This window comes from Cibotium barometz, chromosome 24, assembly GCF_041138505.1.
Source record: "Cibotium barometz isolate CiBa-2024 chromosome 24, ASM4113850v1, whole genome shotgun sequence".
Classification (NCBI taxonomy): domain Eukaryota; kingdom Viridiplantae; phylum Streptophyta; class Polypodiopsida; order Cyatheales; family Cibotiaceae; genus Cibotium; species Cibotium barometz.
Genome location: NC_141069.1, coordinates 30,986,607 through 31,002,036, shown reverse-complemented (window position 1 = coordinate 31,002,036; position 15,430 = coordinate 30,986,607). Strand labels below are relative to the sequence as shown.

Here is a 15,430-nt window from a genome sequence, read left to right as displayed (position 1 = left end):
TTCCATGTCATGGTACCAATGGTGTTGGCTATTTTATGTATGCTATTAATGCGAGTGCTAATGTGAATATGGTGAGGATGATCTGCTTAGATGGATCTACTTGGTTATGTGGGATTTGCAAGATATATTGACCACTTAAGTGATTTCCTCTTCACGTCCAATCAATTGTTCCCCTCCTCTCCTTTCCCCTTAAAAAAATGGCAAACCTAATAAAGTAAACTAATCAATTTTTCTTTTCATTGTAAAAAATAGCCCAAGCCTTGATTGAAGACACTAAGGCCTACCCAAGTAAAGCCATAAAGAGGAGGAAATTGCAAAAGACTTCTCCATAAGGCCTCATCCAACCTCTTGACAAAATAAACACATTTGAGTACACAACTTAGTTGTCTACTAAATTTTCCATGTGGTGAAACATTTTTTGCTCAGCTGGCTACTACTTTGATGTAAACCAAATTATATTTTCCATCGACACAAAGCACTACCCATCAAATTGTAGCCTCATACCATGATCATTGCTTCATAAAGGCTGATCATACACACTTGATAGTGTATGATTCAATGTTGCCTCCAAAGTAACATTTAATTGAGTCTTCTGGAATACTTACATAACGCCCAAAGCAAAAAACAAGTCCTAAAATAGAGAAAACACATATAAAGAGCAAGCATTGTAAAGCTAGAATTGCACAAGACACCAACCCATGGCAGTGACTGATACTTTTTTAAATTTTACAATGTACAACCCAAAGAATTATGGTACATGGGGATGGTACCACAAACACATATGCAAAGAAGATGAGGGCCAGCAGTACAAGTATAAGAGGCCAACAAGAGAATTCCGAGAAAATTTCAACAGGTGTATTTAAGAAATATTAAAATACAAATGGGAGAGGGAAGGAAATGAGAGCCCATAATTTGTCTTCACCAAACACTACTGGTTGAACTCTAATGTGCTTATAGTAATGGGTGGCAGCAGGCCCGAGAGACTGTGACAACTAAAAAACAATCCCATTGAAAGTCTCTAAAATCATCATGATGTGGGTTTTTGCATACTTTGTTCTAACGAGGAGAGCTTAAGACCAGCATCGCAGGATAGCCTCTCTAGGTTTCATTGCTAGTTTTGAGAAACAGTTAAATTAACACATGCCTGCACATGCCATGTGTGCATGAGCATGACCGTGTGCACTCGTGCACGTATCATATAGACCCATACTCTCTCCTAAGTCAAGCCCGTGCCCCCAAAATGCCAATAAAAAACCAATCCTTATTGGCCACCAAAATCAAAGAATTACTAGCGCTTCCACCATTATGCAATACCCCATCATAGACTTGACAAACACAAGGATGCAAATAGCATACATCCGACCTTCAAAGCCCAATGTACTCTATGATGGTCTACAGAAGATGATGACTGTGAAAAATCAAAGCTGTACACCTTTGTTCCATCTGGCTGAAATAGACCATAATGTCTTTCTGATGTTGGGTCTGGTTTCAAGTCCTCATTAAAGAGTGCAAAGAGATACACATCCATGCTTGTATTGGGTCTGAGAGGTGTACCCTGGTTGGACGACAAGTGCTTGAACAAGTTGACATTGTAAGTTTGAGCATTCTGGACGGACGCCCCTGGCTCGTTAGAGTCACCTGCTGATGGCCACCCGGTTTCCGACACTAAGATTGATATATTCTGATAACCCAGGGCAGCAATCGCGGAGTAAACCGCATCCAACTGTGCATCAAACATGTTGTAGTACCGATGCCCCGTGTTGGCATCGACCACGCCCGGATTTGTTTCAAAAAGCACATAATCCAGCGAGACTGTCCCGGGACTGTCTTTGTAGGCGAAGAAGGGATATACATTGATCATGAAAGGGGCACCCGTTTGAGAGAGGAACTCCAAGATGGGCTTCATGTAGGTGTTTGCAATGGTTGAGTTAAAGGCCCCGGCCGAGGGCGGATACGAAGAAGAGAGGACAGAAAAGGCATGAGCCGTTGACACCATGACCTTCTTCTGGAGGCCTAGAGTGCTGAGAACAGAGTATATGTTCTTCATGGCAGGGAGGATTTGAGGCATCTGGGTGGTGACGTTGCTGCTTAAAATCTCATTGCCAACCACTATGCCAATAATGTCGGTGTCGGGATAGTAGGCTAGGATATTCTGCTGAACCCAAGTTGTTGCAACAGCCAGACTTGCGAGGCCCGCGAGGTCATCGGCTACCGCAACCAGGAAGGAGATGTCTGTGTTGCTGAATGTTGAGAGCACCAATGGATCTGTGTCGTAGAGCTTGGCCTTGGAGATAGAGATGGACTGAATCAAAGACACGACTTCTGCTGGAGCAAGGAGGTTGTTGGCCTTCATTCCGTAGTTGATGCCTAAGGGCACAGTGGCAAGAGCACTGAAACCAGGACCTGCAACAGATTAGTCAGAAAATCATCCTGTCAACAAAGGGTTTGATGGGGCAATAAGCAACCCCCCCCCCCCCCACCCAAAAAAAAGAAAGAAACAATAATCTCTCTCTCTCTCTCTCTCTCTCTCTCTCACACACACACACACACACACACACACACACACACACACACACAAGCACACACTCACACACACAAACAAAAAAAGAGAAGGAATTGGTAGATGTGATTTACCTGAAAAGGCAGTGAGTAGAAGCATGGCCAGAGCAATCTCTAAGAATTCATCATGCTTCCACATTCTCATCATTGCCATGGCCAAGGAGGATGTAAAATCAAACAGAGAAAACCCAGAAGATGGGGTTAAGTAGGCATAAAGTATATGTATATATATATATATATATATATATATATAGAGAGAGAGAGAGAGAGAGAGAGAGAGGGGGGGGGAGAATGCTCCTTGATTTGGCTTTCCGTTTGTGTCTAATCCTCTTGACTCTCTCTCAAGCCATCAAAAGCAGAGAGAGAGAGAGAGAGAGAGAGAGAGAGGGGGGGAGAATGCTCCTTGATTTGGCTTTCCTTTTGTGTCTAATCCTCTTGACTCTCTCTCAAGCCATCAAAAGCAAAACAAGCCGTCTTAGCTAGAGATAAGAAGGCCAGATATTCTCCCAAATCGCTTGTCTCTCCTGGCAAAATCAAAGGCCTATCATCATTTCCATTTGCATGCAATCATTGATAAGGGCAATACCGCATGATTGGCATAAATTCCATGTCCTGGGGACTTGATGAATGATTGATTATAATTGGGGTCCTCCTTACATTTATATGTGTGTGTGTGTATAAGATAAATTAAAGAAAGAAGAAGACGCTACCTTCAACCTTGGGTTCACAGCTGACTCTGCCCGAATGCGAGATTCGAAACCGGGTGGATTCAAGCGATCCTCAGCAGCCAGAAAGAGGCGAGGGATTCTGGCCTCCACCTTCAAGAGCTGCTGCCATAGACAGAGCATGTAGATCCAGACGAGTGTTTTGTGGCCTCGCCCACAAGCTATACCCCGCTATCCTTCCAAGGGAAAAGAACGGGAGAAGGACTCTCTCTCTCTCTCTCTCTCTCTCTCTTCTCGGCTGCAAATCTCTCTTCGATCTTATTGCAAAATTATGACATAATAGCGATTCTCCTGCAGGTTTCTGCAGAGGCAGATTCTCAGCGTTTCTGTGTCAGAAAAAAGAACCAGTCAAAATAAGGAGACACGACCCAATCAAAATAAAGAGACGTATTTGCCTTTGCTGTTTTTTTTTTCGTTCAGCAAATCTATCGGATTTTTAATTAAAAATCTCAAAATTATTTACCTGTTTTTAGCCATGAAAAATACCCTAAAGAAGGGATTTTTTTCCTCACACTGGTGCCAATGCGGCTTTGCCAATGCCCTCGGGCTCTAGGCTTCAAAAGCAATGTCTAAGATTGCACTTTCACCACGATGCGAGAAGAATGCATGGGAGAGGGTGAGCCTGAGCTCCTTAAAAGGAAATACACACAACTGAATTTTCTTCTCGTCTTCGAGGATCGCGTCCACGACTCCCTCACCATCGGCAAATTCGAGCCATCATTGCCCGCCACAGTGGAGAAGTTTACCGTGACAATTCAGCGGTTCAGCTTTCAGCTCTTAGCTCTCTTAGGATGTTACTATTTTCATTCTTTCTTTCAGATTTGTTATGATGAGACATCATCATCAGTTGTACCTTGTTTTGGTCTCATGGGCCATTTTGGCCTTTAGGAGAGGTTAATATATCTTTCTTTCTTCTCTACAAACATAACATAAAGATAAGAGTACATATTGTAAGTACATATTGTAAGGGAAAATGCTCTCCTATTATAACATGCAAAGGCCGGTCCATAGTGTGAACCCAACTACATGAGCTAGCTTTATAACTATGCCATAACTCTAATACATCAGAGTGGCTATCACACAGCCTGTAAAAACGACTAGCGACATATCACCCATAGTCTCACCAACCATGCCAGTGTTGTAGGTGTGGAGCTGTCGTCTTGGTGTGTCACCCATACCCACACTAGTTGAGGTCAATACCTCAACACTCTCCCTCAAACTCAACTCTCTACCTCGAACTCTATGTAAGCTCCTGAACCTACGAGTCTTCTTTGTATCCCATGCCTTTGTGAAGTTTTCAGCTACTTGATCCTTTGTGCTGACATACACCAAATCCACATCATATGCTAAACCCTTCTCCCTCACAAAATGATAATGCACCTCAATGTGCTTCATTCTAACATGATACACTAGGTTACTCGTATGCTACTCATGTTGTCACAATAAATGACAACATCCCTATCCGTGGGCTCTCCCATATTTGCCAGTAGCTTCTACAACTACGCTACCCTTTGTACTCAACAAAGCAACCGTTGGTGGTTGCTTCTTTCTGCTCTTGCTAGTAGTAACACTCTCAATAAATGACAGCATCCTATCCATGGGCTCTTTCTGCACTCCTGAAGCGATGATGGAGGCCTGCATCCTGTTGGGCTATTAGATCTCCTGGGAGCAGTTGTGTTTTTTGATGGAGAAGGAGAGATGAGATTTTCTGTGTAGAATCCTAAATGAGGATAAAAATGATTTGTAAAGTTCAGTAGTTTATAGGTTGCTTGGTTGTTCTCAAGTTGGTTTTGTTTTTGGACAGTTTTTGAGGTAATATATATAATTATTATTGATCCCCAAAAAAAGGAAAACATAAAGCCGCTTGTAGATCTCATGTTCGAGATATTATCAGCCCAATTTTGCATTTGTATATCCATGTACCTGTAGTCCATGTTGGATATCAATGCTCCACCCTCATATTGTATTGTCCAAGCACTAGTAGCTAGCTCATGCTTATATGGTCCCCATTATGAGAGGAGTAGACATAGTTGAGTAGCCCGAATGCTCGACATCCCCATATTCACACAGGAAGGTGGCCTCGGAGGCCAGATGGTTTAGGGATAGTTTGGATTAGATTTGGCACACTATCAAATAGACTATATGCTACACTAGACCATTATCTCATAATGATCCACACATGGAGTAGGTAGACTTTACTCTTGGACATCCTATCCTGACATTACGGGGCCCTAATGGGACCCAAGATGAGCTTGGATGGCCATGCGAGAACTTGCTATGCATTACTGCATAGTTTCTGGTACATCTTTATGGGCCGACTCTACACTATGGTGTAAGCAAGGCATTCACAAAAAAGTCAAGAAATTACAAAAATTACACAAAATAGAAAAGTATATAAAGTCCATAGATCCATGGCATGTGCATAATAGCATCAACAAAATGAAGATCAAGAAATCAAGAACAATAGAAAAAGTATGTAAACTTCATAGATCCATGGCATGTGCATAGCATCAACAAGATGAAGATTAAGATACAAAGGTATAGGTCTAAGCTATACCCAAGAAAGCCATACACATGAAGGATCAAAGGTTGTACTCCAAGAAAGACCAAAGTCCAAAATGCAAATAATCCAAAAGTCCTAATCACACAAAAGTCCTAATCACACAAAGCTATACCCAAGGAAGCCATGTGGTAATCCACATATGGAGGATCCCGAGCCCCATCTCCCATGAAAGCCTTAGAAAGATAGTACTAGTCTAAAATACAAATGATCTAAAAGTCCTCATCATCAGCCCATGACTCTATTTATAGTTGCCATCTAATAATGCATATTACTCTATTTACAATCTTGGCATTTAAAATATCCCTTCATTACATGCGGAAGGTAGCACTAACTATGATTGTGGACCTAAGCAGTCATGTCATGGCCACTCGCGTATATAGGCCTATATAGATACACGGCTAGCCCTTCTCCTCATAGTTGGATAGTCTTCACTATGATTTTACTCCCTAGCTTCTATTAGCATACAGCCTATATAGATACACAGCCAGCCGCTTCTCCTCATAGTTGGATAGTCATCACTATGATTTTACTCCCTAGCTTCTATTAGCATAGTTGGATAGGCATCACTATGATTTTACTTCCTAGCTTCTATTAGCATACAGCCTCCATCTTAACAGCTCCAGGTCAGCCATCAAAGCTCTAGAAGGACACGTGTGTGGGGATTTGCCATCTATTGTATCACTTCAGTAATACAACATTCTTCTATATCCATCTTATTGAGCAATTTGCGTGTTAAAGTTTTGTGATGTGAAAGAACCTACTTCTTCTGATGTGATGTGAAAGAACCTACTTCTTGTGAGGGTTCTCTTGTACACACCACATATTGTTTCCTCTTACATGGTATCAGGATTTAAAGAGAATATGGGGGAGAGGGAGAGCTTCAAACCCTAGCAAGCAAGATACAAGAGAGAGATGGATAGTTGAATTTTCTTCTATCTTCTTCTTCTCTACACACACACAAAAGAGAGAGCAAGATACAAGAGAGAGATGGATAGTTGAATTTTCTTCTATCTTCTTCTTCTCTACTCAACCAACATAACATAAAGATAAGAGTACACACTATATGAGTTAGTACTCAACTACTACAACATACAAGGGTCAGTCCATAATGTGAACCCGACTAAATGAGCTGGAACTATAACTATGCCAGTCTCTAGTAATCCAAAATGGTTGTCACACAGCCTGTCATCCCACTGGCCGCATATCACCCATAATCTCACCAACCATGCTAGTGGTGTAGATGCAGAAGCTATCACCCAGGCGGGTCATCAATGTCCATCATAGCACTAGTTGAGCTCGATATCTCAACAGGGTTTAGAGCTCTAGCTCTGTATAAAACTTCTTTTCTAAATGTTGTCTAACAACCCCTTAGAGAAATGGCATCTTTCGCGAGATGGAAAGCTTAACGGAAGCAATTATCCTCTCTAGAAGTTCAAGCTTAAGGCTATTATTTCCTACTATGAAAATTTGGGACACCGTTATTAGTGCTGATGTCCACCCGCCGCTACCAACAAGGGATGCAAAAACAACAATCCTATATCACTTGTGCCGACCTTGTCCAAGCTTGGAGACGAAGGGGTACTAGGCCACAAATCCCTCAAGGATTCACAATCTCAAAAATCAGCTTCAATAAGAGAAGCTAAATGAAGGTAAAACAATGGAGGCATTTCTCTCACTAGAATCAAAGATCTATGTGAGTGGATGGCTACACAACAGGCATGAGTGTGTTGGGAAGATAGTGTGGTGAGACCATTGTGCAACATGTCTCCACAACTGTAGAAGCATGGACCTTGTTATAGAGCCCCACTAGTACAAAACCACAAATCCCTCAGGGATTCAAAATCTCAACAAGAGAAGCTAAATGAAGGTGAAATGGTGGAGGCATTTCTCACTAGAATAAAAAATCTATGTGATGAGATGGTTGTATAATCGGCATGAGTGTGCTCTCCTCAAATCTCACTTGTGTGGCTATCTAAAGGTATTACTGTCTAAGTAAGATAGTTTTGTTACGTCTTTAAATGTGGGTGTCTATCCTACTCCCCTCACATTTGAGGAGTGTTCACATTTGAGGAGTTAAGCTCATTGCTTTGAGATGAGGAGATTAGGATTGTTAAAGGTAAATAGCCTCAATGTCTAAAGAACACTAGAAGGCACACTTGCATGTGTATAAAGATCAAAGAAATAGTACATAGAGATATATAGAGATTGACATTGAAACCTGCTTCTCCTTCATTGAATTGCTTGTTGTTCTGTCGAATACAAGACAACTAGGTAGTTATAATGTGCATGTGCTCATGGGGATATGAAAATACATGGTATGTGAAAGGTCCTAAGGTTCTAAGATTAGATTCAAATGGCAAATTAATAAATGGGTTCCATTGAGCTAAAGGTAGAGTGAGTGCACACGGCCACCAAGCACATGGCACACACATGGATCGAATAGCAAATCCGTGCCACAAAACATGATAGGGTCATGCCAATGTTGTGCACATAACATATACATGCTATACCATGCTATATCATACAATATGAATATGTGAAACCATGCATGAATAATGATGTCCACACTCCATCGACGTAAAGCGGACATAGCATAGGCATTTCATCGCCTATCTAGGAAATATATCGATGATGTTCCAGCATCTGCTCTACTGCATGTTGATGTACCATGAATGGCACAACACTCCAAGTATCTTCCGTGAAGAATATGGCATCTCATCTCACTATAAAAAGCAACCAAGTAGCACAAAAGAGTGTGGTCAAGGACCAAATGCACCCCACTACATCCACATCATAGTCCTGCAAAGAATACACCAAAGTAGTATCCAGTACATCAATCAGCTCCTTCCTCCCTATGCGCTGCATAGCACAACATTCTGATTCAGCCCTTCAATCATAATCACACCCTCGACCACTTTTGGCCAAATTAGATCTTCTACCTTCTTGCGAAACTCCTCCACCAGTTGGATATGCTTCTTGGGCTTCACATCATTAGGCGTATCCGACAATGTCAGATCATTAGATATTTTGCATGAAACTTGTAGACAAACACCAGCTACTAAAATCTTTGAATAGCACTCGGACATCCTCCACACAAGCATAACATATCCTGAAGTATCCATGGGAACTAATCCTCCCTTATCATTGCATCTTCATCATGCATGTGAGAGTCCTTCTCATGATTATTAGGAATCACATCCTAGCTAGCCACCAAGCTCTGGGATGATCCATCTGATATGCAAAGCTCCTCGGGGGATTCACTCAACAATAAAGGGGGAAGTTACTTGCATGCAAACCTCAAGAAAACCCCCTATATATGATGCTCATAAGATGATAACACCCCCTATTTAAGCTTATAAGGATACCTTCTAAAAATGGCTATGTCACCCCCCTTCCTTATATCTATGTTTTTTCTCTATCATTTACACACCCCCTCTTCTTAGATTAAAGTATGTTACTTTGAACCTTATTGAGCGAACATAAGTACTTCATATATGCTACCAAGAAATAGATGCTAAGCATGATTAAAGTATGTTACTTTGAGCCTTATTGAGCGAACATAAGTACTTCATATATGCTACCAAGAAATAGATGCTAAGCATGATTAAAGTATGTTACTTTGAACCTTATTGAGCGAACATAAGTACTTCATGCATGCTACCAAGAAATAGATGCTAAGTACTAGGAAATCATCACTATAAATCACACCCCCCCACGAGGCCTCCTCCCCTTATCTTAAATTTAAGATTTAGTATTCACCTAAATACATGGCCTTACCCCTTCCTTATAAGCTTATGCCTCATTTGAAAAAAACTCCCTCTTGTACACTCACGTGATATCATAACTTTTCTAAGAGTGAATCGCTTGGGGCGAAGCTAAGGACATCCGAGAACTCCTCCTGAGACTTTCGTTCCTCCTGGTTCTCCCATGTACCCTTTAACCCCCATCATACTTATCCCATCATCTTGGCTGTCAAGGTAACTCTCATCTTTAGTATCCTCTATGCTTGGAGTCTTTTCCACCTCATGCATCTGGGTTTCCTATTAGCTCACTGCATGTTTCCCCTCTCCTTACATCCTACGATTGGGTAACCCTCCATCCACTAGGTGGAGCATCCCTCTTAAAAAAAATTATGTTAATAGATGCTTCTGGGACACCATGGTCTTCCCGTGCCATTAAGTCTTCATTATAGATTTGTGAGAACTTCCCATCCTGCATCACTTCTTTTGGGAGGACTGATCTGAAACCCAATCTAGATCTATTGTATGAATGCCAGTATATAGTTAGAATAAAACTTGCAGGCTGGAAACTTTTCGGCAAAGCTAGCCTTGGCATCAAGTGCACATTCAAGTGAAAACATGTCCCATGCATCTAGCTAAGCATGTATTTCATCTACCTGCTCAAAAAGTACATCTGCATCCTCTTCATCAATTGTTGGCTGCTCATTCTCTTTGTGCCATTGACAAATTGCTGATATGTGAAAAGTATTGCTCTGCTTCCTCCAGCATCACCGCCATCACCACTTTTGTCGGCATCTCTTCTGTCTCAGTCTCACAGCATCTCTGTCAGTATCCTTGCAAGCACCAACATTTCTGATTCATCATTGTAATCCATTGTATGCTATTGAAAATCAAATGTAGCATGATCTAACTTGGCTAGAGACTCATCCATAATGTGCTGATCATAATCCGATGTAGTTGCCACACTAGGAACAACATCACTAGCTAACATCAGATAATCCTCATAATCAATAATCAATAATAGTACCTTAAGAATTAGCATTTGGAGAACTTTGACCATCCAAGGGGTAACAACAACAGATTGAGTATCTTCATGACTGCAAATCATGATCTTATCAAATCCATGAACATGGCAAGCAATGTCATCATCATTACTAGAACTGTCATCCTCTCCCTCACTACTCAAACCATAAGATCGATGTGAGAGCTTACATGACTTCTTCTTCTCCAACTTTCAACATGCTAGGACTGTATAAAAATTATCTATCCTATCCAATAAGGCATCTAGGTGTACTAAAAATCACGAGTAGCACCAAGGCTCTCCATATCTGCAAAACCATTTGTGTGACCACTCCAACGAATGCTAGTACACCTTTACTTTAGCTTTAGCTTTGAAAAATTATTGATTATTGGTAGATGAGCCAACACAATAAAAAAAGATTTAACAATAAACATTATTGTAGAATTAAATAATAAACAATTTACTTACAGATACTGCAAACGAATATGACATTGCACAGACAATGGACAATTTACTTACACATACTGCAAATGAATATGACACTGCATAGACAATGCAAAAAATAGAAAGTAGACTCAAAGCTCTCCTTCTTGATTTTTTTCCATACATTCAAGAATGATTACAACTAGCGCTTGTTGAGACATGTATATATTTATGACACTTGTGACTATTAGAATCCTATTCCTAAGCTATCCCTAAGCTAAGGTGTATAAAGTTATTATGGCAGGTTATTTCCTACCCTAACACCTTTCTTAACGACATGCATGATCAATGATGTATTAAAATTCTTTAAGATAACCAGCATATAAATTCTCCATTAGATCTCTGATTCTAACTTCATAGTTATCTACATCATGCGCGTTGACATTTCATATACATCTATATCTTTATTTGTATCTAAAGCATTAAGGCTACTCTACAAAATTTGAAGATTGGCTCTGTCAGCTTGGGCTTCTTTCTCATGTTGCTCTCCAGACAAAATTTATGTTGCATTAATATTTTCTGACATTTAAGTTATGCATTTGTATATTTTCTTTGAAAATATATAATCCCCTACTGCATTTGTGCTTTGACTTGATTAGCCTCATGTATTTCAGAATGAAGATTTTGTACAGTTTGTTGTACATGCATTTGCTTAGCTTCCAAAATTTGTAGTCTTTGTTTAACTGTAGAAAGTGCTATTAGCTCTAATTTTTTCTTCTCTAGCTTAGCTTTTATAGAACTTAGTTCTTTGTGCAAAGCATCCTTCTGACTGTTAGGCTTGTAACTACCTTTGAAGTTTTTGTGGCACACTTTGTGATGTACTGACATGTAGCCGTTAATAAGTTTGTGTCCACCTCTTCCACAAAGGTAATTGGTCCGGATGGGCCTGCACCATCCTGACTTCCTTGGTTGTGGACTTCCTCCAAAGTGCTGGAAACATGCTGGTTTTCCTTTTAGATTTATGCATTTGCACCAGTGCCAGTAGCCTCATCCGAAGTCGTTCTATCATAAGATTTCTTTGTTTTCTTTTCTCCATGGAGTAGCCCTAGTGCTCTGCTGCTCTGCTATCAATGGACTTGGCACACTAGTTGGGACTTCATTTTGTAAAAACTGTAAATAGAGGCCAATCTTTGTTTTCAATTGAGGACCTATGCTCTTCAACTCTGCCTATAACTAGTGAAAAAGAATATGAGCCCACACAATAGGGTTTCCAGCTGATGCATATAAATATAATCCCATTGCCTTCTTTGACATATATGTCAATTTATGAGTAATAATAAATCTGAAATGCGACATTGAGTTATAGGCAGAGTTGAAGAGCATAGGTCCTCAATTGAAAACAAAGATTGGCCTCTATTTACAGTTTTTACAAAATGCAATCTTTGTTTTCAATTGAGGACCTATGCTCTTCAACTCTGCCTATAACTAGTGAAAAAGAATATGAGCCCACACAATAGGGTTTCCAGCTGATGCATATAAAGATAATCCCATTGCCTTCTTTGACATATATGTCATTTTATGAGTAAGAATAATCATCTCTATAATAAATCTGAAATGCGACATTGTTTTAATTACACCATTCTTTTGCACCTCATGCAAATGAACTTTGATAACCCAACAGCCATGCAAACTAGCCAATGCATGATCACTACCTAGACATGGACACATGTTATATGAGTGTGTGACAAAAACAGTACACATTGGCACAGGTACTGGCTGGTAGCCTTCTAAAATAAGACTTCAATCTAAATCCATTTACATGCTTTGACAATTTCACACCAGCTAATGATAGTATTTCAAATGTTTCGATGTCAAGCTTTGTGGATATCCGGTATGGGCCTATCCACCTTAACTTGAGTTTACCCAAATGTGGACCCATTCTAGAATTAAATGATAAGACCAAATCACCTACATCAAAAATTTTAAATTTAGCATTTATGTCCACAAAAAGCTTCTGCCATTTCTGATGACATCAGCATTCCAGTTGCTCTAGAGACTTTTTTCTCCTAATGCCAACAAACTGCTCTAGCCGATGTGTGATGGATTCTTCCAACGATAATCTGAGTTACTGCCACCATGAAACTAGGAATTATAAATTTCATTGGTAATACCACTTCGAAACCATAAACCAATGAGAAGGGAGTACTTCCAGATGCCACTTTATATGCTGATATGAATGCCTAGAGTGCTGAATACAGCTTTCGATCCCAATTTGTTCTATTGTCATTCACTATCTTCTTCAGGATTCTCTACATTATGTGATTAGTGGATTCAGCCTGATCATTGGCTTCTTGCGGATAATAAACTATGGACCTTTTATGGATAATCCTATGATATTGAGTTAGACTCCATATGGCTTAGTTCAAGGAATGTCCACCCTGATCATAATCATTTCATATAAAAATTTGGCAATGAATACAACTGTATTATCTCTAAGAGCATTGGCTTCCACCCATTTAGTGCAATAATCCATGGCTACAAATATATACTTGTTGCCTGTTCTCTAAGCTAGTGGTTGGGAAGGATCTCGGCTCATGCCTTCTAAAAATGATCCATTAATCAAGAACAACAACATTTCATCATACCATGTGTTCTGAGTGGGATATCTAGAATGAACAATTCTACATCCAGAATCTGATCCAGAACACCATCCACTGGCTCTCTGGATTCTATCCAAGATAGAAAATTGGCAACTAAATGATCATCGTTGGGTCTATGTTCAATGGTGTACTCAAAATCTTGCAGCAACATTATCCATCTTGCCAATTTGCCTGTAAGATTAGGCTTCCTCACCAAATAAATTAATGCATTGCGACGATCGACATGAAAAACAAATCCATTACCCAAAAGATAATGCCTAAACTTGTTAACAGAATCACCATACCTAGAGCTTCTCTATTTGTCATGGAGTAATTACTTTCGGCTATAGAAAGCATGCAACTGGCATAATAAATTAGATGAAACCTTCCAGCCTTGGTCTCTTGCATTAAAACACTACTGATGATGGCAACATATGATGTATTCCCAAAAACATGAAATTGCCTCTCCCAATTTGGAAATTGCACAATTGGTGTTGCAGATAACATCATCTTCAAGTTCCGGAATGCTTGTTCACATTCCTCATTCCAGATGTAGGGAGCATTCTTCTTTGTGAGAAGATATAGTGGACATGCCACATGTGCCAAATATCAAAGAAACCTTGTATGCCATGTGATATGTCCCAAGAATCTTCTTAATTCTTTAGTGTTGTGTGGAGCTTTCAATCAAACAAATCACAATCACCTTCCCCGAGGATCCACTACTAGCCCATCTCTGAAATAGTGTGGCCAAGAAATGCTCCATTGCTTACTGCAAAAGCACTCTTTGCTGGATTCAGGCTCAATATGGTTTCACGGCACCTCTATAGAAACAATGTTAAATGTTACAGATGTCGTGCGATCCTTTTGAAAACATCAAAATCATCCACAAAGACCCTCATAAATTTTATGAGGTACTCATAAAAGATTCTTGGACCATCCTCTAGAATGTGGCCAATGCATTCTTCAGCCGAAAAGTCATTACATTAGAGGTGAACACCCCCATTCTATGAAAAAGTCCATCTTTTCTTTATCTTTTGGTGCCATCCTTACTTGATTATACCCACTGAATCCATCCAATAATGTGAATAAGTAATGAATACATTTCATGACCGCCAACTGCATCCAGTCTTAAGTAAGTCTGTGAATGGAAGTGGGAAAGGATCTGTGACTGTGGCAACATTTAGTTTGTGTTAATCCACACATACCCTCAATTTTTCATTCTTTTCTGGAACTGTAACAATTGGATACACCCAATTGGCTTTGTTAATTGGATAAATAAAACCTACTTTCATCAATTTGTCAATTTCCTCTTTCACTTGGCAGGCATAATTCAGATTCATCTGATACCACTTTTGTCGAATGGGAACTGCATCTTCTTTAAGATTAATCTTATGCTAATAAAATCTAGGGTCATTACCTTTCATATCCGTGTAACTCTAGGCAAAAATATCTTTATATGCTGATAGCAATTCTTGCAATTATTGTCTATATTCCTCTATAAGTTTGGCACTTACTTGAACTATTCAAGGGTTCTGATCATCCCCTAAGGTTATGCTAGAAAATTCATCTTCTTGCATCCAACTACTTTTTCGCATGTTTTTCTCATGAGCTTCTCTGGCAGATATGAATGCCTTAATTTCTTTAGGGAACATGTCTTTTTTTGCTTCTAAATAGATTTCTTTATTTTTGTCGAATGGGAACTGCATCTTCTTTAAGATTAATCTTATGCTAATAAAATCTAGGGTCATTACCTTTCATAT

The 15,430-nt window shown here is 39.8% G+C and overlaps 1 protein-coding gene and 1 long non-coding RNA gene across 3 annotated transcripts; both read right to left on the bottom strand.

Annotated features, from left to right (window-relative positions):
• Window positions 1-836: 836 nt before the first annotated feature.
• Window positions 837-2,892, bottom strand: LOC147625173 (glucan endo-1,3-beta-glucosidase 11-like). 2 transcript variants are annotated; one of them, XM_086818425.1, is made up of 2 exons: window positions 2,635-2,892; window positions 837-2,403 (listed from the first exon to the last, which is right to left on the bottom strand). In XM_086818425.1, exons 1-2 carry the CDS (start codon window positions 2,711-2,713, stop codon window positions 1,319-1,321), a joined length of 1,164 nt encoding a protein of 387 aa, XP_086674551.1. In that variant the 5' UTR covers window positions 2,714-2,892; the 3' UTR covers window positions 837-1,318. The 2 variants fall into 2 exon arrangements, with proteins under 2 accessions (XP_086674551.1, XP_086674552.1); XM_086818426.1 differs by having other exon boundaries at window positions 837-2,390; window positions 2,635-2,789.
• A 12-nt stretch (window positions 2,893-2,904) lies between these two features.
• LOC147625172 (uncharacterized) lies at window positions 2,905-3,673 on the bottom strand. The gene is made up of 2 exons (XR_015268933.1): window positions 3,270-3,673; window positions 2,905-3,083 (listed from the first exon to the last, which is right to left on the bottom strand). It is a non-coding gene; the product is annotated as an uncharacterized LOC147625172 (long non-coding RNA).
• Between the last annotated feature and the right edge of the window lie 11,757 nt (window positions 3,674-15,430).